This window comes from Fusarium odoratissimum, assembly GCF_000260195.1.
Source record: "Fusarium odoratissimum NRRL 54006 unplaced genomic scaffold supercont1.16, whole genome shotgun sequence".
In the NCBI taxonomy this organism is placed as follows: Eukaryota; Fungi; Ascomycota; class Sordariomycetes; order Hypocreales; family Nectriaceae; genus Fusarium; species Fusarium odoratissimum.
The window spans coordinates 708,968-734,013 of record NW_022158702.1 but is presented as its reverse complement, the minus strand read 5'-3'; the positions used below and the strand labels follow the sequence as shown (position 1 = coordinate 734,013).

The following is a 25,046-nucleotide window of genomic DNA, read 5'->3' as shown; positions in this document are numbered from 1 at the left end:
CAGTGCACAGGACGACGAGTCACGGTTTAATGTACTTCGCACCGAATAATCTCTTGATAGGGAGTCCCGAAAGGCGACTAGGATACTTCCAAATCTCTCGCAATTTAAGCATTGGACATATGCGACGCTACGGATAGTGCTTCTATGTGAGATGCTCCACTCATGATCACCATCATCTGAAATCCACGCGATCAGCTACAAACTTTTAGGGCCAAAATCTCACTTGGACTCAAACAGTAGAAAATATTTCCTTTGTTAAGTAGTAACTCTTTAATTCTTGCGGCCTCAGCTGAGATGCTCCATGACGTAGCTTGATGCGGGAGGCCGACAGTTGTCGTAACCCCTCGATTCCACGCATAAATAAGGGGCCTTGAAAGACGGTTTCTCATTTCCTTGACAGCTTCTAGGCCATCCTATCTGCCCCAATAAAAGCAATCTATCAGCCTTCTGGTTTGACAGACTGACTTGGATGGTCTTCTCCACTATTAATCGATAGCTCAACCTATACATTCCTCGTCACCATCTACTTCAACAGCATCAATAGTCACATAGCACCTCTTAAGAAACCCAACATTGACATGAAGGCGATAAGCTTTCTCGCAACCATCGCTGGCTTCTCAACGACCGCACGCGCAGGCCCGATCGCATACGGCGTCTGTCAAGCAGGATGCGCCTCCGTCGTGATGGCTTGCTACGCTGCAGGCGGCGCTACATGGGGAGCCACTGCTGGAGCCACGGCCCCAGCGACGATTGCAGCTTGCAATAGTGCATTTGGAGTCTGTTCTGCTGCTTGTGCTCAAACGGCTCTGGTTGCTCCTACACCATGATCCATGGGGAATGGTTACCGGAAAGCGCATTGAATCGTCGAATGGACAACATTCTTCTAGGCTGCGGAGGGGATTTCTGTATTTGACGTGATGGTAGGGTCAGGACGGGAAGAAAATCTTATACCCGGGGAAAATGCATGGGTTGCTACAGGTTTGATGTCTCTGGGACTTGATCAACTCACTACCGTTTATTGGAGGTTTCGAGAGGCATGCAGCAAGATTTGACAGGATGTTACTCTATGTTCTGTTCATGATGTCATGTGAACGGGAGAGAACATACTTAGTTGAAGATTTTAAATGTATTGCTGTGTTTTGTTCAGAGCCAAGACCTCAGTGCTTGCCATGCAGCAAGGCAGTGTGCAGATTGGCCAGCTCAACAGGATTGAAACTTCAAACCGGCGCTTATGCTCGGATACGCACCGTCGAGCCTAGTCGAGTCAAATATACGAGTAGAGAAATAATCCGGGGTCGCCTCCGGTTTACGAAACTACAAAAACTGTGAACGGGATACGAAGGAATTCCTTTTAAGAGTTAAACTCCATTATCGTTATCTATCGTTCTGTGATGAAAGTATTCACCCCGCATGTGAACTATGACGTGGTAGGTAGTGTTTTGCAAAATGATCCAAGTTTGTCCAACAAAAACCTGGCGTCAAAAACGGCCCCCAAAGATCATCCTTTAATTTCCCTTCCGGCTACGAGGCATCCAGTAGCCCACTTCAAAACACTGACTGGCTTTTGATTCCGCCTATGATTCTGTCATAAACTTCATCCTTACAACTCAGTTGGAGACTTGCACGTATGTCTTGACAGAGTGACGATTCAGCCTTACGCATCTGATCACAATGAGGTGGCCTACTGGCAGACTGACCGTTGTCTCTTACCTCACTTCCCTTTGCTGTGCGGCTGAACTTGAAACGCGATAGAGCTCCAAGGGGCCAGCACATTTACCAGCTAACGATGACTTCATACGCTGATCGCCATCTTCAGGTATGAAACGTATTGGAAAAGGGCTTTGAGAATGCGACTAACCTCCTGAACATCGAGTTGCAGTCCTTGGGGACTACGTTTATATCGAGGGCGGAGAGGTTAGTTCCGAACTGGATGACTCTCGGCCAACAGCTGGTAGATCAGCGCCAACAACTGTTGTCGGGCAATACTAATACTACCCAGTCAGCCTTACCCTTCCAATACCGCTAGATGGATCCTGTACAAACAATACAATCTCTTTCATTAAGAGTGAGAAAGTTCCATTGCCATATCTGAAACAACCGGCTCTTTGGGTTGATAAGGAACGATCAATGGTCTACTCGTGGGGCGGTTAAGGATCCTACAAGAATACCTCAGCAGCTGGAGACCACCACTTGTACGCCTTCGAGGCCGATGATGGAGCTATCACAGGTGGTGTAGTCGGCGGAGTTGTTGCTCTAGTGGCTCTTGTCGTTGTTTGGCTATGGACGCCTCATCGGAAGAGAAAGGCCAGTAAATATCTTCCAGAAAACAGCGACGGAGGAGCCATGAAGCAATGGGGCAAAGCTGAGCTTTCGGCCGAGAGTCTGAAGCATAATAGGTTGCAAGAGTTGGAAAGTAGTCAGGGTGCTGCTGAGTTACCGGACACACACAACGACATGAGCTGGAAGGTTGAAACTAGATTTGTAATCACAAGTATAACACTATGGCCAATGCTTTGTTACATCATGGAGCGTAGAAATAAACTGACGTTTCCTATACATCAGGAAGCCGCCTCAGAAAATAAACTCTCAAATCTCGACCAAGTTCTCAAAATCAACAACCAATTGTCTCAGTCTTCTTGCTCTATGGCGGCATTCTTTCCCTTGGACTCTTTTATGTTGCCTTTTCATCTCCAAGTACCTTTTTAGGTTAGACTCTCCCATCTCCGTGAGCGGTGAATCTACTGCTTTCCTAAATAGGACCTCGACAGACCTAATAATACTATTTAAATCTTTGCGACAGGCAGATAAGACGGAGTCCAGCTGTCCGTAAAGTCCTGCTGCCAGCAGTTGACAGTCCTGGTCATTGCTAGCGTCTAGCTTCGTTGCGGCTACTCTCAATATTTCCGTTGTCAAAGTTTCGGTGTCTATCAACGTCTTGAAGAGGTTGCACAGTTCTGCTGCCAAGAGTTGAAAGCCTAAGTCAGGACTCAAGATCAGCCCTTGAACTATTTGTTGTATTCCAAATGCAAATTGGGCCTCCAGGTCATATGGGGGCAAGCGGACTACCCCATGCCGCTTTTGACTTTCTTGGAGAACCTCATCGTGATACTGGTGTTGGGCATGTGTGTTGGCGAGATTGTACTTGTGTATGTTTTTCCGGAGACCCTCGTAGCTTTTGTGGTTATCCTCATGCGTTTCATAGCAAAGCAAAGCTTGTATCTTGGCTGCCTCAGCCATTCCTTGGACTTTAACTGACCAGAATTCTGGTGGATCTTTCTCAGCGAGCAAAGCACCAGTCTGATCCCAGAGTTCTGACGAAAGCTGGTCTGCTAAAGTCTTTTCGTGACAAATGTAGTGAGCGGCATAGCTGTAGTGGATGAGGATAAGGAGTGTTCTTTCATCGTATAGCCTATCTTCCGCAGTCTGGCGCTGAGCTTTTGCTTCTTCATAAGCTCTCTTGTAGTGAGCAAGGAACACGTCTTTCTTCAATTTGCTCCTGTCATGGTATTGGTAGTAGTCTGCCCAGGCTTCTAAGACAACCGGATCATGAGCCTCAAGCCTGCTTGATAGCGCTCTAGCCGAACAGAGGCAGCTTATAGCGGCAATATCTTTGAGATCCGCTAGCGGGATGTCCCGGACAAGTTCCAGTACGCGGCCCATCTCGGTGTTGGAACCTTGGGTTATCTGAGTGAACGACTCCCGTAATTCGTCAAGAAAGAGTTTCATCAACAAAGCCTGAGAGTCTTCGGGATAGCCGAGCTGAGATGAAAGCCCACGTAAGACACGACAAACACTCCATAGTGCAGGTAAGTCCTTGGGGGTAGACTCTTTCTCATTGACTCCTAGCCGTGTAAAGACCTTCTCGTTGAGGATCCTGGTGATGATGTCCTTCATTTCCTTTATGCCCTCCTGCTTGAAAACCTTTTTACTAACTTTGCCTCTTGCGCGGTTGCTCAAAACAATGAAATCCCTTTTCTTTTGAGGCAGTATTGAGATCTCTTGGCAAAGGCTCAAAGCACGGTACCATCTGCCACCAATAGCTGGCTTCTGTTCTTTTTCTTTTTCTTCATTGATTTCATCTTGTGCATTATTATTGTCTTGTTGCGCTACTTGTGACGGCGGGGTGTCAAAGAAGCCTTTTGTGTACTTGTCTAGTGACAGAAACACCTGAAAATGGGTTTCGAAGCGTTGAAAGGACAGTGAACGAGGAACCGCACCAACAGCTAAGCCAGCTATATAGTCTGGCAAGTTAGGAAACAATGCCATGACACGTTTTGCTCTTGTTCGATTTCCGCGGGCTACTCCGTTGTTCTTTGCACAATCCCGCCAATTTCTCTTTATCTGGCATTGGAATGCGTCTTTGCTGCAAAGTAATGTCACAATTCATCCTTTCTCAACTACTTGCATTTGAAAAGCCACTTACGTTGCTTTAAAATTGTTGATCAACTCCAGTACCATCAACGTCTTCTCCAAGCTATAACCCCGATCCATGTATATGTTGCGAAAGATTGGGTGTATAGCCTGCCATTGCTGTCGGGAATATACTGATACTCCTGGGCGATTCTGTGCCATTTTGGGTTGTATTTAGCTTGTATGGCTGTTCCTCAGCGATTTGTACTGAAGGCTTTGACTTTCCTCAATAGGATGACTCGAAATCAAGTAGAGTCAACATGAGAGACGGCAGCCTTCGACGGGAAGTTGGGGAATATCGCCTTGATGTACGGACAACAGCCATAAGCAAGGTTGTCGCACAGGAGCGGAGATAATGCATGACTTGACCAGCTGACCAACCTCTACAGGAAATAAGGGTGCCTGATCCAGAAACATCATTGGAGTTCACTAAGTGGTCAGTGGAGACGACCTTGGTTGATTGGCTGATCGATTTGATGTTGGCACGTCTTATTGGCAGCACTGTTTCAGCGATGCTCAGGGATAGTCAAGTAACTCTGTTAAGGCTTGTGGGGAGTAAACACTGCTAAGATTAACATCAGCCGTCACTTATTCAATAATGCCTCTATTACTCAATTGTTGCATGTGCGAGAGGCTGTTGATATCAACCGCTCAAACCCAATAACAAGAGAGAAAGCATATGCATAATGATTACAAGGTCAAAATCTGACGCTCGACACCAGAGAGGTACACGAGTTGAACAAATCTTCTATAAATTCGAGGTCTGCCACCTTTCCAACTTGAACCTCTTTCTTCTTCTTCCAACCTTTACAAGAGCTCCTCATCAATCGTTGCTTAGCAGCCGACCTTCCCCTACACAATGCCCTCCAGCTCCTCCCGCTCCTCTACCCATCGAGGAAAGCACGGAAAATCCTCCTCGTCTTCATCCTCGTCTCACAAGCGCTCCTCTAAGGCCACAAGCAAGCCTAGCAACAGCGTTGTCAAGGCTTCTGAACAAGACATCTACCACCAAGAGAATGCCTTTTTGTGGCAAGATGTCAAGTCCACAGAAGGGAATCCTAGCGCACTCGTCCTTGCTCTTGTAGCACCAGAGCAGCGAAAGGCTATGAAAAAGCTTATTGATGATAAGGTTAAGAAGAAAAAGATTCGTAAGTCGTTTTATGATATTTGTCCTGGTACCAACATCTGCGACTCTGTCTTTATCCCACCCGGAACGATAGCTTGGCCACAACTATGATATAATGAACGATGTTTCTGACTGGACTCAAGGATCGTCCGTCATAGTCACTACCCAAGATCAACTCCAAGAGCATCTCGGAAGCGCTATGACTAACAGCATCGCCTCCAAGAAAGCCTTCAAGACTTTACATCTCCTTGTGAGCTCTACGGTCGCTCAGTTGACATACAACATCGAAGGTTTTGTCGACCAAGTCTTCATCAGGCCTTGCGGAGCTGGCGGGCGGCCAGATGCACTTCGGATCGGAAGCTCCTCAACTTACTGTGGTTTCAAAACCTACGCATGGGACGCCCGCCCTTATCATCTCCAGCAGAGTAACAAGGAGTTGACCCACCTTGAGGGCTGCAACTTTGACATCAGTGACTGTTCACAGGAAGCCATTCGCCTTCTTCAGCAGCCCAGAGAAGCTGGCGATCTTTCGCATGATGAGAAATACAACGTCATGCAGAAATTCCAAGAGCTGAGGGACACAGAAGTCAGTGAGAACGCTAGAGACCCATCTAATAGCTGCGCTGATGGCACAGAAACTTGGTTCCAGAAGTGGAAGGGCCTTCTAGCCACAGTTATGGCAGCTGGCGCGGGTGCAGCTGGCATGGCCAGCGGCTTCTGGATGAGTGCTGGGGGGGTCATGGTAAAAGGCCCTTACGGACTCTATCTGGCCGCCGGGTATGCTACAGTAGGTGGTTTCGGAGCGGTTGGTGCTGCTGGAACTGGCTCAGCAGTCGCCGCTTATGGTATGGTTTACTTTATTCCCTGGGATCGCGTTTGGGATCTCCTTCGAGAAAAGCTTTGGCAGATTTGGGATAAGATCTGGGAAGTTCTTGTTTGGATCAAGGACAAGCTGGCCGAATTGGCTAGTACTGTTCTTACCAAAGTGTCGTTGCTTGTTCAGGGTGCTCCAAAGCCTGCTCGGCTTTCGATGTGACTTGTTCAACCTTCTGTTGTCAGAATTAGTCTTCTTTTCCTTCATTTCACCATTGGCTATGTATTTATATCTCGGTTATTTCCTTAATTTTCCTTCGATATTTGGACACTAATGATTTAGTTGCACTTTTGACAGCGCCTACCTGGAGCATATATACACTTATTTCCAGGATGCTGTTCGGAGCTTTCCTCCATACCTATGTTCGCTTTTTCTTGCTTAGTATGTTCTGGCTTTGGAAATTTTCTGGCTTAAAGAGAGTTATTGCAAATGAGATTGCTCTTTACACGGTTGTTACTCAATTGACAGTATTTTCTCCTGTCGATCACCTGTTTCGACAACAATATTGCTCCCCACTACGCATCGAACAGAAACGTATTCACTTGTGAGACTAATAAAGGCCCAGTCTCTCCAAATTTTCGATGAATCTTTTACGGACTGGCATGCCCAAACGGGTTTTGAAAGGATACAGATCGTAAATTCGTTTACACGCTCAAGGGTTAGAGAGGCGGATGGAGTCCAATCGTGACTCATATCATAAGCCTCTCCGAATATGACTTTTCTTCAGTTTGCTTCAGCGCAGATTGTAATATAAAGCTCAAAGTCATCAACTTCACACGTAAAGGTACGAAGTATCTAGAAGTGGGTCCGAAGATGTCGTGGCACCAATGGGTACCCAAAACAAAACATCAAATCATCCATGATACAACCAGAAGCTCCAAAATTGTCAACCACACCAGCATAATACTTTATCTACCTTATGTGTTCCTTGAAAAATGCCCAACATGGATATGCCACTGTGCTACTTCTGCAATCTTCTCACGACAAGCTCTGCCCAGAGTTCCTCAGCCTCTATCTACGCAGAATATGAGTTAAAGACTTTGACAAAAGATTGGAAGAAATTGGAGCTGCAGATACGGCAGAGGAATGTTTTTGTCTATTTTCTCTAGTCAGAGACTTGTACAGGACATGGCAAAGGGGCAAGAGCCTTGCGAGGGCTGATGTTTCTTCAGCTGCAGTCCGAACTCATTAGACGTTACTACCCTTCCAGGTAAAAACAATAGGGCTTTGGAATATAAACCTAGACGCTGAGTGACGTCCTTCTAGATCCCTCGAATAGCATCAGAGATCCCCAAGTTGCTGTATTCCCAGATACTTTGGGATCCATTGCTATAGCTCGCATAACAGCATGGATCAAGGAATGCATCGATAACCATGGAACATGTCAGCAACAAGACACCGAGTTCTTATCAACGAGATTTCTTGATGTAGGCATCAAAGACACGGACGTTGTGAAGTTGATGGAACCACGCGAGAAGGTCGAATATGTCGCTCTTAGTCACTGCTGGGGCAGTCCAACGCCTTCGTAACCACTCAGACTACAATGGGATAGATGAAGAAAGGGGTTTCTTTTAACTCCAGATATTCCAAAGATATGTCGAGATACTATCGAGGTTACTCGAAAGTTCAGGGTACGCTATTTATTGATCGACTCTCTCTGCATTATCCGAGGTGGCTCGTACAGACTGGGATAGGGAAGCATCACTGATGGCTGATGTATACCACGGTGCATGTTTGACCGTCAGAGCAACCACCGCCTCGGACAATCGAGAGGGTTTTTGACGCAAAGAAAGCTTTCCCTTTGGGAGCTTCAAGTGTTTCTTCAGCTGGGAAAAGTACGCATGTGTATTTGCGCCCTCAGGGTGACCGGTATATAACGCCGCAACTTGCGCCTCTGGGCACACGAGGTCGGACTTTGCAAGAGCAGTATCTTTCGAAGCGAATGCTGCGGTTCAGCAACTACCGGACCACTTGGACATGTCAGCAAATGAGGTATGAAGAGCTTGAATCCAAGACGACCAATCGTCGAATATACTGGTACACAGTCACCCAGCTTACCGAGCCCTCTAAAGTCTTACAAAAAGGCCCAAAAGTAGTATGATATTGTTCGCGACTACTGAAGACGGAGACTGTCCTTGATTCAAATCGACTTCTGGCATCATCCGGCCTAGCATCAAATGTGACCAGGTCTCGAGGTGGTCAGTACTGCGCAGGGATGTGGTGGGAGGATATCGGTTATGTACTCTGCTGGCGCGTCGTGAGGGGGGCGCCAGCGCGAGCTTCTGGGGGCTATATTGCACCATCGTGGTCTTAGGTCTCTCTTTTTGGCGCCGTCATTTTTCCTCGCCAGCGGTCCTTTGACTACTTGTATCCTATACCTATGTCTTCAGTGAAGTGCCTTGATGTTTACTTCGAGCTCAAGGGAAATATCGTCTTTGGTCAGTTAGCACGCGGATGGGTTCTTCTGCAAGCGGTCACAATCCGACTGATCAAGCCATTCAGAACTCGAACAGGAGAACTGAGGTACCGTATCCAGAGTATAGACGACAAGTATGAAGCAGAAACCGCGTTTGATCTCGAGCAATCACAACAAGAGTTCCTGAGTATAGTACTCATGCGCAGCGGGTTCAAGGAAATCGCGAGGAATAAACGGCCAGAAGAATCGAAACTTGTTGGCAATCGGGTCGGCCGCCTCTCGGAGCGACGAGACTGGACGAGCTTGAACACAGCCTCGTGATCGACAGTTTGAGAAATTCTTCACGAGGAAAGTGGTGTCATTCTGCTCTCATTTTCCAACGTTGGGGGATCGGTTTATCTCATAGTAGACTGGATCAGGTTCGTGTCTCGAGGCCTAGCTGTCGCGATGTCGTCGATGGTGCCAATCTTGGACGTAAACTCAATCTCAAGAGCATTACTAGCATGCCCACGAATCAAGCAGTAGCATGTGTGCTTATGTGTGATAAATATGCTTATTTCTAGCTAGTAAACGCTTTGTTGACTTTATCATCAAAACTGAGAATCGCCCCAAGAAGGTCAACGCGATGACCGTGGCAGCCTTGAAGGGCATGCGTAGTGGGGCCCGATATTGAGATCTGCGCGCTCTGTTGTTTCTCAACAGCCTTCTTTTATGGCCTTAAATCTGCCGATTCTCATGAATGAGCCATATTGACTGCGCCTCCCGTTTCACGGGAATAATGCTCGTGAACCAGTCCCTTTGACTCGGCCCGAGTTTGCTGGTGATACCGGGCCGAACTGGTTACTCAGCAAGTCCGTCCCGCAAACTACCGGTCAGAAGCGGCCGCTGCACTGCCACAACGGCACCGAAGCAAACGTCATCTAGACATCGTATAGCTAAATACCGCGTTTTAGACCCGGATCCTTCGAATATTTTTAGGTAGTGTGAAACAAATCCACGTGGTTTGTGGCTTTGCTCTGTAGCTTGATTCTTCATCTTTTGAGGCTAGCAATTAGTAATAGCACTCTAATGGTCAGGACGAGAGATTAAATGGGCTCGGACAATACTTGGGACGAATGATCTTTGTTAAGGATGACATTCCCGAATGCCTAGTAGAAATGGACTAGTTAGTCAAGTCGATATGTGAGCATCTAGTGGACTAGCGACAAGCTGTTGAAAGACCACCTGAGATACAGAACAAAGAGCGTTACTCCTTTTGGAGGAACTTCTCCATCTCAGCCTCGTCTTCATGTGAATCCACCGAGTAGCTCCAAAGGATCACAACCCATGCACATCACACAACACCATACGATATGTTGAAACACCAGTGACGAATTCTGGCCTAACAAAGCTCGTATTTTATCGTTCGGGCATGTCAAAAGGCTGAAGATTGGTCTTCAATGGTCGATCGTGACCAACAAGTCCACAGCGCGGCCGCCGCTAGACGCATGGGTCATACCAAATCGGCAGTTAAGAATGTCTCAAGCTTTCAATAAGAATATTGTGAGGATGCACAAAGCAATAATTGACCAGTGTAGCATTTTGGCTATCTTAACTCTTGGTTACAATGCTGATAGGACATAATCGACGATTACTGATCGTGTACGCCTCCTTGGCTAGTTTATGGGTCTTTTTGTTCCAGATCTGCAGACTCTACACGTTCTCGGATCCATCTTCCTTCTTTTATGACTCGGGCCGAGCCTACGAGACGCGATACAGTGATATTCGCCAACGCCAAGCCAATGAACTACTCGACATTGCCGAACACTTCCCAGAAGAAGAGCTAGCGAAACTCCCCCTTTTCAACAACATAGCCAATACAATACCACGAGACTCAGAGAAGCGTATCTGCGTCGGCATACCGAGCGTCACGCGAGAACGAGAGCAGTTCCTACCCAGAGCAGTGGCCTCGCTTGTCCAAGGTCTCAGTCTCGAGCAGAGACAGGCGATACACATCGTCGTACTACTAGCAGACGATGATCCAACATCCCATCCCGCCTTTGGGAAACGATGGCTAGACCGCCTGGTTGATGAAGTCCTCCTGTACGGAAACTCTTCGACAACCGATGCTTCCGATCGATACCGCAGCGTCGCGTCGGATCACAGCCATGAGCTCTCCCGAAACGACCGAGTCCACCGCGATTACGCTACATTGATGACTGCTTGTCGGGAACAAAGAGCAGAGTATTTTGCTTTGGTAGAGGACGATATCATTGCTGCGCACAACTGGCTAGGGCGACTATCTACTGCCTTGGCCAAACTCGAACGAGACGAAGACGCAAAGAACTGGCTATACCTGCGACTGTTCTATTCTGAAACATACATGGGCTGGAACGCGGAGGAATGGCCGACCTATCTCGTCAATTCGATATCGGTATACTGTATCGTCTTGGCGCTCTACCTCCTGGTAGTGGCTATAGACACACGACGGAGATCTCAGACCTTTCACCCAAAGTCTACCATCTGGGCCCTGCCACATCTGACATTCTGGACAGCGTCCTTCATCCTCTTATACTTCCTCGCCGGTCGTCTCGCAGTCAATCCGTATCCAACTGGCGTTCATGAGATGCCAAATTACGGGTGTTGCGCACAGGGCCTAGTGATCCCTAGGCAACATCTTGACACGCTTGGCGCCGCCCTGAACACCGCGTCCGATGCTATTGCTGGCGACTCACTCATAGAATATTTCGCCGATGGTCGTCACCTAAAGAAGTACGCTATCACGCCAAGTGTACTGCAGCATGTTGGAAGGATGGGATCCTCGGATGTTGGGGGGACTCGCAAGGTTACGTGGAACTTTAGCTTTGAGAAGACCAGCGCCAGGATATCACGGCAGTAATAGACTTATGATGATCATTTCAAATTCAGTTCACTTGAGACATCATATCAGTTCACCTTCAGTAGGATCCCTCATCAGGCTTTCCCAAAGATCTTGCCCATACGGAAAGACCATCTGGTACCCCTCACCGGGATTCGCTTCAACGACGTCATCATCAGCTAACGCAACGCGGCGTATAGTATCTCCAATATCCGCTTCAATGTCCGATGAGAACCCCGATGTGCGCTCGAGCTCCATCAACGCGCTGAGCAATTGAACTCCTCTCCTGGCGATTGAGCTCGCCTGTGCTTCTTTACCAAGGATGTCTTTCCCAAACTCGACATAACCGCGTAGCCTATCCCAGTCATGCGTGAGGGCATTCTGGGCCTTGAAAAGCAAAGCAAAAAGGAGAGTGATTGAGCAGCTGATCATGTAGGACAGCGTAGTCCACATTCTGCGGCAGATGCGTGCCTCGAGACAATCGGGCCATCGCTGGAATGCTTCGATGCTTCGTTTCGCTATCGTCACACACGACAGCTGCAGCGGATCAGTGGTTATACCAGAGTTGATCGAGGGCAGTTACCTGAGAAAACGCGTATCGCCTGTCACGGAAACACGACAGTTGGAATTGGCGATGAACGGTAAAGATCTAATATCCTCGTCAGCTGTAAACATCATGGATCATTACTTGTCACAGACCTTCTGGGCGATACTCATCAAAAGCATCGCTGGCATTAGGCCCGTAGGCAGACCATCGCTTGCTGGATTGTCGCTTGGCGTAGTATTGACATCTCGTAGCGTACCAGACCATGAGAGATACAGGCTCTTGATCTCCTCATCGGCTCGGATGACTTCATCATATCGTCCATCAATATCATCAGTCTCTGTACTTCCTTTCCGTAACATGTGATCATGATGTCTCCACATAACGACAGACACTGTGAGATTGCTGTCAGCCTTTATCATGCTAGGTCGAAGTGACTGGCCTTACTTTGGGCAAGGCAATTCGTCCAGGTAGTAATGGTGCTGATCTCAGCCGGATGCACATCAACTCTGCCATCTTTAATCATGCGCTCTTCATCATCATGGCAATTAGCGGGCATTTGGGTGTTGAACTGCGAATAATGGATCTGGCAAGTATTCTGGAACGAGATCTGCAGCCAGTCGTACCGCACGAGAAACCACCAAACTCTTTTTCGTACCTCACGGTCAATGACACTATGGGTATCACTGTGGCAGACAACATTATGATCATCGTGTCCCAATCGGTGCAGGTTCAGACATTGAGCGATGCGAATAGCAGCGGATACGAGAACACAAGTTAAGTCCGACTTGTCAAAGTTATGAGCAACCTGAACCAGCAAGCAGATTGTTTGAACCGAGGTCAGCTTATGCTTATCCATGAACTCGGCTTTATGCAGCATCTCTCTGCTCTTGTCAAACAAAGTACGCGACGCTTTACTGTCAACTTGCATGGCGAAACGTCAGTCAGTTGTAGAATAGAGATTTCCGGGCAGCTCACCTGTTATTGGCTGGGGTAGAGACGACAGGTAGTCGTTGTCGAGATGGTAGAGCGTTTGCTTGTGAAGTGTCAGATTTGCCAGTTGAGCAGCAGGGCGCGCATCTTACGGAGAGAAGAGCGTAATAGAGAGCTATCCAATTACTGTCACATGCAATCTTGAGAATATTCTCATCAAACTCGCGCAGAAACGTTGGCATATGTACCGTGTTATGCATCCAAGTCAAATGCTTCTCATGAATCGCCAGCAGTGAGCGAGCATCCTCAACAGGCAGGAATGTATTCCACTTTTGAACAGGCTGCGTCATGGAGGTGTAAATAGACTCTCGTCCAATAAATTGGTTGAGAATATTGCGCCGACCGTGGGTAAGAAACTCCAGCATGGCAGCAGCTTCGTTGGTCAACCTTGTGTCGGGCGTGGATAGGGAAGTCAAAAGGTGTTCAATCATTCGCTCATCAATCTGCGGTAGGGAATCATTGATGCTTGTAGCAGTGCTTCCAGCTGCAGGGTTAACAGTAGTAGGTACCTCCTCGATCGAAGCTGACGACACTGTCGCGACGCTGGCCGCTTCTGGGACAGGTACAGGTGGCGGGTCATCCAGTGCTGTCGAGGCCTTGGAGCGCCCTACCGAGCGCCTCGAAACAACAGCGACGGGCTCTCGCTGACATTGTGCAGCATTACTCTGGCGCACGCATGCTGTGCAGGGAATAGTCTTGGAGCACTTGATCTTGCGGCGAGAGCAATTAGTGCAAGCGAGAACAGACCGCTGACTGCTTCGGACTGATCTCGGATTTGGCATGTGTAATTATTCCCGGTCGGCCGTGTTTTGCACAGTTGTGCGGGTGAGACATTTGCAACACGGCCGAGATTTGTGAATGGATCTGGTCTACATCATTGTCCGGCTAAGCCCCGGCTATCACCACCTGCAGCAACATCAGATGTAATCTGTTAAGGATTTTAGCATTGCGGTCAGGATTGCATAATTGGTCGACCAGTAGGTCACTGAAAAGTTTCTGGGTTATGTTTTAATGATAAAGGTTTGGTTTCACGCCCTGGATGATTTAAATTGGCCTGCTGTGCAAAACTCGGCCGAGATGAGGCACACAAGTCGATTGGGATTTTCTTGGACATGGTGAGATATTGACTGAACAGATTTCCTCATAAATACCGTCATTCCTTATTCCCAACTCAAATTTGTTTCTAGACTATTCTTTATTACAATCTTTCTTCTTTTATATCATCATCGCCATTAACTGCGACGTACCGAATTATCAGCGAACGCCTGGACTACCCTACATCATCTCCATCATCAGCAACGCCACAGCCATGGCTCAAGACGCTATGTCTCATCTAGCTCGCACCAAGATATGTGTGTACTGTGGAGCAGGCACCGGTGCCAGTCCCGCTCATATGGAAGCTGCCCGGGCGCTCGCCCGTGCGATGGCCGCAAATAATATCGACCTTGGTGAGTGATACTAGGAACAGTCGATTACTCAAATGGCTTTCTTAAGCACTTTTTACTAAAACTTGGCAGTTTACGGCGGTGGGACTGTTGGCCTCATGGGAGAGATCGCCAAGACTCTGGTCTCGATCAACGGGCCTCAATCTGTTCATGGCATTATTCCCGAGGCCCTCGTCAAGCACGAACGAGCCGGTTCGCGCCAGGCCCAGAACATGCCCGATGAAGCAGTTTTTGGTCGAACCACCCTTGTCAAAGATATGCACACGCGAAAGAAGCTGATGGCAGAGGAAGTCTTTGCAGGTGGTCCCGGTAGCGGTTTCATCGGTCTTAGCGGTGGATTTGGAACCATGGAAGAGATCTTCGAGACAACGACGTGGATTCAGCTTGGGATTCACAGCAGGGGCATCGTGCTTCTCAATGTTGATGGCTATTGGAACGGCATTGTTAGCTGGTTGGATAAGGCTGCCGAAGAAGGGTTCGTAAAGCCCGGGAACAAAGGTCTTCTCGCCGTGGCTGAGACCGCTGTCGGGGCTATCAATGCGTTGCGCGAGTACAAGGTGTCAAGCTCGATCTATCAGCTCCATTGGGGAACTCAATAGGAAGTGTAGAAAAACAATAGAGCTAACAACTAGAAATGTTATTTTGACTCAATTATGTGGACTTTTGAATGATAATGCCTTGTACAACGCCTGTCAATACTTGTGAAAGTGAGTAAATGTAAACCCCTCCTTCAGAACGCCTTTCAGGCTGCCTCAACGAATCAAGCACCGGTACCAACGAAGCTGTTGAGCCACCTAGACTTATCAGTCTACCATTTGCTCCGATCTGTTTATTTTTCCATTCCTGTCAGCCAAAAACCCATCTAGTCAACAAACAACTAGGACAACCCTAGCGATAAGGAAAGCATGACAATCAACGGGAATTTTCCTTACGAAGTATTACGCGATCACCACTCATTTCGGCTTCTGGAGATTGAAAATGGCCCGACCCATAGCACCATCAGTTGTACTTTGAAGCCATATTCTCTTGCGACCGCACCTTCATATCAAGCCCTGAGCTACGTATGGGGACCTGCACTAACGGCCAACAGTAAATCGATTCAATGCAATGCAATGGCCACAACTTCTTCGTCACCAACAATCTTTACGAAGTTTTGCATTGTTTGAGAGCAATCAGCGACTGTCGCCTCATCTGGATCGACCAAATCTGCATCAACCAACATGATCTCCAGGAACGATCTCAGCAAGTCAGTATCATGAGAGATATATACAGCCAAGCTGAGCTCGTCAATGCTTGGTTGGGCGTCACAGACTCACCTGAGTCTGCTCGTGTCGTAGACATGATTTCCACCATGGCAGCAGGTTCTTGGCCCCGAACTATGAGAATCGACGAACCCCTTGACGATGAAGAGCTACAGAGTCTCGGCCTACCACCACAAAACTCTCCGACATACATGGCTCTCTCCAACATGCTGGGCCTTGCATATTTTTCCCGAGTCTGGATCATACAAGAGATCGCCGTTGCTAAATCTTATCGGATCCTCTGGGGCGAGATCACCATCCCGGGGCATATCCTTTACCACTCTACTCCTGGCTGGCTACTGGCGCACAGTGCCTTAAAGTTGCCTGATGCAATTCTCGCGTTTAAGAATGCTGCCATGCTTCTCTTTGGGAATCATGTAGCGAAAGACTGGTACCACTTAGCCGTCAGATTCATGGATTATGAGGCGACAGATCCTCGCGATACGATATATGCCCTTATCGGACTTGCGGATCAAACAGGGTACGACATCGTGGCCGATTACAGCATGCCTGTTCTCGAGGTCTATCGCGACTTTGCCGTCAAGATGATTTCTGTAACTAAGAAGCTTGATATACTTCAATACAGTACGGTTCAAGACCTCGACGCGGAGAAGGTACCTTTGTGGGTTCCGGATTTTCAGAAGGTAGCCAAAGAGCCGATCTATTTCTCCAGAACACAAAACGCATCAGAAGACACCAAAGCCATTGTGGCTACTTCTTATGGCCACGATACACTGTCCTTGCGAGGGGTAAGCGTGGATAATGTTGCTGTAATAGTAATGCCCGAAACACTAATCCAAGAATTATGGGAGAGCGCCAAGCAGAGATTCCGGCAGGTAGACCCAAGTCTCCCTGATAGAATGCTGCTGGATTTACAGGGTTGGGGACCTACGATTTGGATTCTCAACGTGTTCAAGATGGTGGATGAACACAAGCCGGTAATTTCTTGCCAAAACGACGGGGACTTGATAACATGGCTCCTCAATTCTGTGACGGCTTGCTCGGTTCCGACATCAATGTTGACCGATTTCTGGGAGTATTTGGCATTAGCTATCGCCCGCTTCATGTTGATGCCCAACAAGAACAACGAGATAAAACTCCTTATCAAACTTCTTCGTCTTTTAGCGCAAGCAAGCCCCCCACCGCTGGAATGGGAGTCGATACTCGAAGAACAACACAAACAGGCGCTAAGAGCTGTGCTTGTAGAAATCTACGACAACGAAGATGAGATCGACTCCGCTTTGGAGCTAATAAAACTTCTACGCATTAGACCACACAGAAATGATAACAGCTTCAATGATTCAGTGAAAGAGGATCGCATGTTCTTCATCACGGAGGATGGATATCTTGGTATTGGGCCGAAGTCAAAGCGGCCAGGGGATCACGTTTGCGTTTTGTATGGTGGCCACACTCCTTTTGTTCTGCGTCCAGTGAGAGGTGCTGGCGATGAAGAGTATTTGTTCTTGGGGGAGTCTTTCGTCAATGGCCTGATGAATGGTGAGGCTTTGGAGGATGAAGGGGCAGTTGATAAATGGTTCCATTTAAGGTAATAGATGGGAGACTCACTTTGCATATAAGGTCTTCTGAGCTCGGATTAGTCTGCTGATATCACTGAGCCGCCCTGTCATGTTTTTGACGGATCGATTGCATATGAGTTATGGCACAGAGCTATTTATCGTGTGCGATAATTTTAGAGTCGCCAGCTGAAACGATATTTATAGAAATATGTAAGGTCCCCAAACAAGTCTGAAATGCCAGCAGCTGATTGGTTGTAAGATACAGCTGGAAAAGCCGTTATCTAGGACTTACTCACAGCCTGATTTTGGTCTGCAGTACATAAACAACAATGCCTCAAGCTTGATCGTGCCCTTTTGGTTTAATTACCAGCGACCATGGAGCACAAGTCATTTTTCAGTTACCCCATTACCCAACCCTTTCCCTTTCGATGGTTCACCCCAGTTGCTGTCATAGGCGGTATCATGTTCATCGCGCTCTTCACTTTGATGAACTTTGCCTCGAGTAGCTATGAACTCATCGTCCAGAACTCACTGGATCCAAATGCGACTGTTTCTAGGCGTGGCTTGCTGCATCGCTACCCATCTTTTCTGACCACCAAAGTGCGACCCAAATGTCAGCCTGCCACGTTACCAGTAAACAGCGATTTCTTCACCAACAATACCGCTCTAACCTACACGTTGACAAGCGTCTGGGAGAGAGGAAATGATGGCCAGCGGGTCATTTCGCCCGCTCTCACATATCATGGAAACATCCTGCAGGACTGCTCTGTCCACTCTGTGGAAATCGACTTTGATTCATTAGACAGGGCCGGAAAACAGATTGGCTTTTGCGAATGGGGCGCTGTGCTGCGGCCGTACATATCGTGCAAGATCGACACCCCGGCCGGAGAAGTCTTCTTCAACTTGACGCAGACTTACGACTATGTTCCTGATACCACATCCTTCGATAGTCTCGGCAAGTTTCTTGGTACCGGGTTCCTTGGTCGCAACAAGACAACGCAAGCTAGCCTCTGGTGGGGCGAATCCTTGATGTCGACATTCTGGGGAGAAGTCACGCTGATGCTCCAGGACCAGCGGGGGGCTTACAAAGACGACGATGACAAAATAGAACTCAACAAGGGCACTGTTTCTTTCATGATCAATGATACGAACCCTAATATTGAAGACTTGCGCTTTTTCAGCCTCGATTATCGTTTCTACGGTAGCAGAATCAACGAGGTAGCCTGCTGTCCCGGCTTACCGCTTCCCTTAACGGCAAAGGTCCTAGATGAGAGCGACACTTATCCGAACATATGGATAAAAGCAGACTCGCTGGCAAAAGCGGCGTATTCGACAATACTCGTTGATCTCGGCCAGGAAGCAGCCCCCAAATCCAATATCCTCACCGACACCAAGTTGCTGACGCGCTACACGGCCAACTTCTCCACAGCGCGCATGGCAAATCTGAGATCAGGTCCTGCGAACGACAGTTACAGCGCATTAAAGAAAACGACGGGCCGCTTAGGTATCACGCCTTCTGTCATCGCTACGACGTACATCTGTCAGGTCCCGCGGCTCAAGCCAGCGGGGAGTCTCATTGTTGCTATCATCGTAGCTGATCTTGTGCTGCTTCAAGCTGTATGGCAACTTTACAAGCTTTCCGCTGAATTCTATCTCAGTAAGAAGCATCGGGATTCGGCTCCGTGTGAGAGATGCTCTGGTGTTGGACAGGTAGATGATCCCGTGCCGCCATCTATGCCGAGCCAGGATAGTGGGTTGGAGTATTTTCCGCTGGTGAACACGCCGGGTCAGAGCGATGGTCTGTTGACAGGGAGTAGAGCTTAGTCATGAAGGTTAAAGACACTTAACAATGTGTAACATTATTTACTAACACTCATTACAAAGCCCTCGGGCGTTTGTTTAAAGTACTTGATTAAGGTTTGACGTCAAGCCACGTAATGACGTGTTTTGGAAGCTTCTGTCCCCTCGCCAAGAGTTTAAGGTCCGGCGCTAATGCAGGTTGCTGACATTTTAGGACCCGCTTCCGGCTGCAACACAGTTCTTCTCTCTGCCTGCTCAAGCTGCTTTACTCATGAAGGCCATGAGACAAAGACTATGCATCGGACAGACACTCGGCAAAACATATGGATTGGAAAATCTTGGCATAACTAAGCCTCGAGGTTTACGATAGTGAAGCACGCGGCCTGATTTCGTTCATCTACTGTTATGACGGATCTTCAAAAATTGGAGCATGCAGATACAGGAGACGTGGTATATATAACCATTAACTTCCGCCTGAAATAGAGATATCCATCACCACACCTATCGTCTAGCAAACGCACTGAAACCATCACCATGAAGTCCATCCTCAACTACGCTGCCCAAGGCGTCATGGCCTTCGCAGCTGTAATGCCAGCTTCCGCGCAGAACCTCTCCTACGGCGCCGATAACTTCTACCGCAGCGAATCCGTCGCAATCCAGCCCATCCACTTCAACACCGTTTACAACACTACCATCGTCGGCAATCTCTTCACTTCCAGAAATGCTAGCCGCAACACCAACTCCCCCGCCATCGTTGTCGGCCATCCCATGGGCGCAGTCAAGGAACAATCCGCCAACCTGTACGCTAGCAAGTTGGCCGAACAGGGCTTCGTCACCCTGACCCTCGACCTCCCCTTCTGGGGCAGAAGTGACGGCCCGCAGAATCTCGTGTCGCCTGATTTTTACACCGAGGCTTACAGGGCTGCGGTCGATCACCTGGGGACTTATAACTTTGTTGATCGGGATCGTATCGGCGCGCTTGGGATTTGTGGCAGCGGCAGCTTTGTCATCAATGCGGCCAAGATTGACGATCGCATTCAGGCCATTGCTACTGTATCCATGTATGACATGGGCACCGTCAATCGCCAGGGGCTTCGTCGAGCTGTATCGGTTGAGCAGCGCAGAGCAGTCATCGCCAATGCGTCACAGCGGCGATGGGCTGAAGTCGACGGAGCACCAACTGGATACACCGGCGGCACTCCAAATGAACTCACCAGCCAAACTGATGCTGTCTCTCGTGAGTTCTTCGACTTTTACCGCACCGTTCGGGGCGAGTTTACCCCTGAGGACTGGCAGCGCAACCAGACTACTCAACCTTCGCTCGTTACCAATGTCAACTTCCTCAACTTTTACCCCTTCAACGATATCGAAACCATTTCACCTCGTCCTCTTCTCATTATTTCTGGCGATCAGTCACACTCTAGGGAGTTTAGCGAGAATGCTTATCGTGAGGCTGGTCAACCTAAGGAGCTTTACTGGGTGCGTGGAGCTGGCCATGTTGATCTTTATGATCGAACTGAGATCATTCCTTTCTCCAAGCTCAGCGAGTTCTTCCAAGAGAACCTCATTTAAGAACTAAATTAACTGAATATTTAGTATTCTCACTCGTGGCGCCGACTCATTTTTCGTGGCTTCTTTTCACTTCTTCAGGTTCGATGCTCAATGCAAAAACCTTAACTCTTGCGGTTATTACGTTTATTTCGCCAGTAGAAATAAAAAACACTTATATTTTTGCCTAAAACCTAGTCCTTCAGCGCCATAATCGCTTCCTGATTTACCATATCTATGCAGAAGTTTTCCGCTTTTTAGACAAATCACTACCATCCTCCATTCGAAATCGGGACTCTTTGGCAGACGGGAGTGGCCAGCCGGCTATGGAAGCACTGTAACTCAGTAATTAGAAGCCCCATTTTAGCGTCAGCAACTTGCATTAGCGCAAGGTGTTACAGTTGTAATAGCGCGTAAGCAAGCTGCATTAGCGTAAATGTCATGCTGTTTATGACGCGACAAAGTGAACTCACTTAATACGATAACTGATATAAACTCTTCTTTAATACAGAGTGTTTGAGGAATCCCCCTTCTTCGTTGTTTCAATCTTCTTATACCCTGCGCATCGGATCTTCTCACATACCATGGGTTTCCCAACTGCACCGAAGCCCAAGACCCCACTTGGCTTCCATCGCATCCTCTCCCCGACTGCTGGAGTCAAGGTATCGCCAATCTGTCTTGGCGGCATAAGCATCGGCCACGAATGGAAGTTTTACACCGGCAAGAATGAGGAACCATTCAGACTCCTAGATGCCTTCTACGAATTAGGCGGCAATTTCATCGACACCGCGAGTAACTACAACAACCAGATGTCAGAAACACTCATGGGCCAGTGGATGGAAGAGCGTGGCGTTAGAGACCAAATGGTGATTGCGACGAAGTACACCGCGGGTTATCGTGCATTCGGCGACAAGCCTGAACCTTTGCAGTCGAACTTCACCGGCAATTCTGCCAAGAGCATGCATATTTCGGTGCGCGACAGCTTGAAGAAGCTGAGGACAGACTACATCGACATTTTGTATGTTCACTGGTGGGACTATGCGACGCCAGTTGAGGAGGTGATGAGAGGTCTCCATGTTCTCGTTATGCAGGGAAAAGTTCTTTACCTAGGTATTAGCAATACTCCATCTTGGATTGTTGTGAAAGCCAATGCCTGTAAGTCCCGTCACCCTGCCGATCAACAATGGTGCTGATCTGGACAGACGCGAAACAGCATGGCTTGACTCCCTTCTCCATCTATCAGGGCAACTGGAATGCGGCCTTCCGCGACATGGAAGGCGATGTGATCCCCATGTGCGAAGACCAAGATATGGCGATTGTGTCTTGGGGGTCATTGGGAACTGGTTCGCTGCTTACAGCCCAGCAACGAAAAGAAAGGGAAGCTGATCCAGATGCACCGAGGCCTCAGATCTCAGAGGTTGCGCTAAAGACTAGTGAGGCCTTGGAAAGAATCGCCGGCCGAAAGGGAACAACACTACAGGCTATTGTGAGTTTCGGCTTCACCATCTACATCACGCAAGGATCTAATGCAGTTAGGCACTGGCATACTTATTCCACCAATCCACATACGTATTGCCCATCGTGGGAGTCAATACCGTAGAGCATATCAAGGCTATGCCCGAAGCCTTGAAGATCAAGCTTACGAAAGAGGAAATCGACGAGATTCACGAAGCATCTCCTTACAATCCTGGATACCCCATGAACTTTACACAGTATATGCAGCCAGTCAAATATGATCTTTCCTGGACGCCTGCAGATAATCAGCAGTACCAAATGTCGGCTTGGATAGATGCTCCTCCCAAGCGCCTGGTAAGTCTTCATGATTGATAAATGGGCTAGAGAACTAACTCCATTCAGCCATACCAACCGAAAACATGGTAGACGGTACAGCCTTGAACGTGGCAGCTTGAAGTAGTCATGAGCTGGAGCCGAATAGGATTTTCTGTAAAAAAGTAAAAGAGAACGACTCATGAAAAATGCTTATGCATTAGATTACTATAACCATTTTGAGAGGGTCGGAAATCCGATGAAGCTATCCCACTCGGTGTTTTACAAACCAGTCAATTTTGATGCAGGGTCTTGTTCTCTGGCGGCCGCCCCTGACAGGCGCTAACGCCCGACCGGCAAAGCCTAATTTACGTATTTCCAACAGGCTCGACAAAGACATTTTCGGTAACGGTTGCCGTCGCTCGTCATTAGAGCCCTTAATCTCGCTTAGACTCTTCGGATTCTGTACATCCGACTTTTCCCATTCCGGCGGCTTGACTCCGAGATATGCCATGCAGAGTAATAGCAATTGAACGTTCAAAGGTGTAAGGCAGCTGCCGGAACTTTTAATAAAAATACCGTCAACACACGATTCAAATTTGTGTTATTGTAGCTGCGGAGTGGCCAAGCCTGTAGAGTAAAGCCTTGCGGCGAACCATCTGGATTACCAAAATCGTGACTGGCTATGGCGAAGAGTCTATCGCCATTTGCACATAGCTGCTGCCCTGAGATCCAGCCTTAGTACGTCACTCTATCCAAGCACCCTTGACCCGGCATTTGAGCAAGTTGGAAATTTTGAATTGCGCTATGAGTCGGTAGATTGATCTCGGTATTCCAGTCGAATGCCGCTGTGGGGAGATGTGGAGTTCCGTATTAGAAATGGACCCACCAACTAGCGATGCTCTCCCACTTTGCTTCTAAGTGGCATTGATGAGATGTCCAAGCTCACCAGCCATCAGTAAATTAAGAGGCATCACGAATTATTATATATAGAACTGCCATGTCGCAATCAAAATCAGCATTCTCACAGCAATCAATCAAACAATCACAGCAGAGATCTTCAACTCAACTTACAAACATTCTCAATTACTATCCCAATCATGCGTCTTACAACTATTTCTCTGGCCCTTCAGTCCATCGGACTCATCAGTGCACGAGCGATAACTCACCATAACCTCCGTGTTGAAACTTTCATCAACCATGGCTCTTCTTTCGACATGGTCTCCTCCCTGATCATCGGCTCTCAAGCCGCCGTCCTGATCGACCTGCCCATGGCGATCGAAGGCGCAGAGGCACTAGCTGATTGGGTTCGCAACACGACCGATAAGCCACTTGTCGCTGCTTTCACCACTCACTTCCATCCTGATCACTACCTCAGTGGTGGTGCACTGTTGTCGCGATTTCCGGAGGCGAAGTACTATGCCAATTCTAAGGCGGCGGCCGAGATTAAGAAGGAAGCAGCTCACAAGGTATACAAGAAGACACTGTAACAATAATGGTTACTAACATTGAATAGATCAAGCTGATGAAGGGTGTTCTTGGTGAAAAGTCCATCGTCAACAAGGTTCACCTTCCTACGCCATACGACTTCTCATTCTTCACCCTGCCCGGTGACGAAGCCACGCCGATTCACTTCTTGAACCCTCTCACCGGCGACACCGTCGATGAAACACTCTTCTGGATCCCCTCCATCAAGACCTTGATAGCTGGCGACTCCGTGTACGGGCACGACATGCATCTCTGGCTCGCCGACTCTCTGACCAAGGCCCTCACGGAATCCTGGCTTTCAACCCTCGATTTAATCGACTATCTCAAGCCCAACGTCGTTATTCCCGGGCACAGTCTGTCGAATAAGAAGTTTGGTTGCTCAATCGATGTTGATCATACACGCACTTATCTGAAGTATTGGCAGAAGGAGATTGAGGCAAAGGGTCTTGATCACTTCACACCTCAGGTCATCTTCGACAAGTTCAGCAAGCAGTTTCCCGGTTTGCTCAACTTGAATTCTTCTACCTCGGCTTTCTTGCTGAACAGCACGGCTGAGCAGTTTGGTCGTGGTGGAACGCGACAGGTTCACTACATCAATCTCGCTGCTTATACTGATGTTGAGGCTCTTGACGGGTGGACTATGTAAACAAGGAGCTGATGTTTGAGGAAAGAGACGGGTGACATTGTTGAGCTGGCGTTGTGACAGTTTCTGTATATGTATTGAGTCGCTAGTGGATGTATTATAGTGTATTAGGTGATCAGGATGGAGTTGCTTTTAGATGGAGTTGTTTTAAAGTACGGAGTTGTAATAGATGGAGCTGAAATAGAGGTTATCATTCGCCAGCAGTCACGGCTTGCAAGTTAGACTCACCGCGCATCCAATCAGGACAGAGGTCAATTTGTCAGCACTGCTTCCGCGGAAGTCAAGATAAGCATGTCAGCATCACTTCTTTCAATCAA

At 48.1% G+C, this 25,046-nt stretch overlaps 11 protein-coding genes across 11 annotated transcripts; 9 read left to right on the top strand and 2 right to left on the bottom strand.

Annotated features, from left to right (window-relative positions):
- Positions 1–2,783: 2,783 nt before the first annotated feature.
- Positions 2,784–4,266, bottom strand: FOIG_09869 (uncharacterized protein; the record flags this gene model as incomplete). The annotated part of the gene is made up of 2 exons (XM_031210158.1): positions 2,784–2,834; positions 2,893–4,266. 2 exons carry the CDS (start codon positions 4,264–4,266, stop codon positions 2,784–2,786), a joined length of 1,425 nt encoding a protein of 474 aa, XP_031060409.1.
- A 1,003-nt stretch (positions 4,267–5,269) lies between these two features.
- FOIG_09868 (uncharacterized protein) lies at positions 5,270–6,572 on the top strand (the record flags this gene model as incomplete). Its single annotated transcript, XM_031210157.1, has 2 exons — positions 5,270–5,558; positions 5,680–6,572. 2 exons carry the CDS (start codon positions 5,270–5,272, stop codon positions 6,570–6,572), a joined length of 1,182 nt encoding a protein of 393 aa, XP_031060408.1.
- Positions 6,573–8,790: 2,218 nt separating this feature from the next.
- On the top strand, positions 8,791–9,147 carry FOIG_09867 (uncharacterized protein; the record flags this gene model as incomplete). The annotated part of the gene is made up of 1 exon (XM_031210156.1): positions 8,791–9,147. One exon carries the CDS (start codon positions 8,791–8,793, stop codon positions 9,145–9,147), a length of 357 nt encoding a protein of 118 aa, XP_031060407.1.
- A 1,248-nt stretch (positions 9,148–10,395) lies between these two features.
- On the top strand, positions 10,396–11,821 carry FOIG_09866 (uncharacterized protein). The gene has a single exon (XM_031210155.1). It carries the CDS (start codon positions 10,433–10,435, stop codon positions 11,702–11,704), a length of 1,272 nt encoding a protein of 423 aa, XP_031060406.1. The 5' UTR covers positions 10,396–10,432; the 3' UTR covers positions 11,705–11,821.
- On the bottom strand, positions 11,676–14,059 carry FOIG_09865 (uncharacterized protein). Its single transcript, XM_031210154.1, has 6 exons — positions 13,313–14,059; positions 13,206–13,263; positions 12,675–13,151; positions 12,383–12,621; positions 12,267–12,332; positions 11,676–12,220 (listed from the first exon to the last, which is right to left on the bottom strand). The coding sequence occupies exons 1-6, from the start codon at positions 14,000–14,002 to the stop codon at positions 11,747–11,749; spliced, it is 2,004 nt and encodes a 667-aa protein (XP_031060405.1). The 5' UTR covers positions 14,003–14,059; the 3' UTR covers positions 11,676–11,746.
- A 470-nt stretch (positions 14,060–14,529) lies between these two features.
- FOIG_09864 (uncharacterized protein) lies at positions 14,530–15,264 on the top strand (the record flags this gene model as incomplete). The annotated part of the gene is made up of 2 exons (XM_031210153.1): positions 14,530–14,668; positions 14,738–15,264. The coding sequence occupies 2 exons, from the start codon at positions 14,530–14,532 to the stop codon at positions 15,262–15,264; spliced, it is 666 nt and encodes a 221-aa protein (XP_031060404.1).
- Positions 15,265–15,767: 503 nt separating this feature from the next.
- On the top strand, positions 15,768–17,516 carry FOIG_09863 (uncharacterized protein; the record flags this gene model as incomplete). Its single annotated transcript, XM_031210152.1, has 1 exon — positions 15,768–17,516. One exon carries the CDS (start codon positions 15,768–15,770, stop codon positions 17,514–17,516), a length of 1,749 nt encoding a protein of 582 aa, XP_031060403.1.
- Positions 17,517–17,815: 299 nt separating this feature from the next.
- FOIG_09862 (uncharacterized protein) lies at positions 17,816–19,320 on the top strand. Its single transcript, XM_031210151.1, has one exon. It carries the CDS (start codon positions 17,859–17,861, stop codon positions 19,305–19,307), a length of 1,449 nt encoding a protein of 482 aa, XP_031060402.1. The 5' UTR covers positions 17,816–17,858; the 3' UTR covers positions 19,308–19,320.
- A 425-nt stretch (positions 19,321–19,745) lies between these two features.
- On the top strand, positions 19,746–21,062 carry FOIG_09861 (uncharacterized protein). Its single transcript, XM_031210150.1, has one exon. It carries the CDS (start codon positions 19,818–19,820, stop codon positions 20,853–20,855), a length of 1,038 nt encoding a protein of 345 aa, XP_031060401.1. The 5' UTR covers positions 19,746–19,817; the 3' UTR covers positions 20,856–21,062.
- Positions 21,063–21,415: 353 nt separating this feature from the next.
- Positions 21,416–22,712, top strand: FOIG_09860 (alcohol dehydrogenase; the record flags this gene model as incomplete). The annotated part of the gene is made up of 4 exons (XM_031210149.1): positions 21,416–21,986; positions 22,034–22,317; positions 22,368–22,640; positions 22,689–22,712. The coding sequence occupies 4 exons, from the start codon at positions 21,416–21,418 to the stop codon at positions 22,710–22,712; spliced, it is 1,152 nt and encodes a 383-aa protein (XP_031060400.1).
- Positions 22,713–23,632: 920 nt separating this feature from the next.
- On the top strand, positions 23,633–24,732 carry FOIG_09859 (uncharacterized protein; the record flags this gene model as incomplete). Its single annotated transcript, XM_031210148.1, has 2 exons — positions 23,633–24,067; positions 24,115–24,732. The coding sequence occupies exons 1-2, from the start codon at positions 23,699–23,701 to the stop codon at positions 24,730–24,732; spliced, it is 987 nt and encodes a 328-aa protein (XP_031060399.1). The 5' UTR covers positions 23,633–23,698.
- Positions 24,733–25,046: the final 314 nt, after the last annotated feature.

Coding starts and splice junctions, on each gene's coding strand:
- FOIG_09866 (XM_031210155.1), top strand. CDS start 10,433: ATGCTGATAGGACATAATCGACGATTACTGATCGTGTACGCCTCCTTG.
- FOIG_09865 (XM_031210154.1), bottom strand. CDS start 14,002: ATGCCAAATCCGAGATCAGTCCGAAGCAGTCAGCGGTCTGTTCTCGCT. Junction 13,264..13,312: donor TCTATTACGCTCTTCTCTCC/GTAAGATGCGCG, acceptor ACACTTCACAAG/CAAACGCTCTACCATCTCGA. Junction 12,622..12,674: donor GACGAATTGCCTTGCCCAAA/GTAAGGCCAGTC, acceptor GCAATCTCACAG/TGTCTGTCGTTATGTGGAGA.
- FOIG_09862 (XM_031210151.1), top strand. CDS start 17,859: ATGGAGCACAAGTCATTTTTCAGTTACCCCATTACCCAACCCTTTCCC.
- FOIG_09861 (XM_031210150.1), top strand. CDS start 19,818: ATGAAGTCCATCCTCAACTACGCTGCCCAAGGCGTCATGGCCTTCGCA.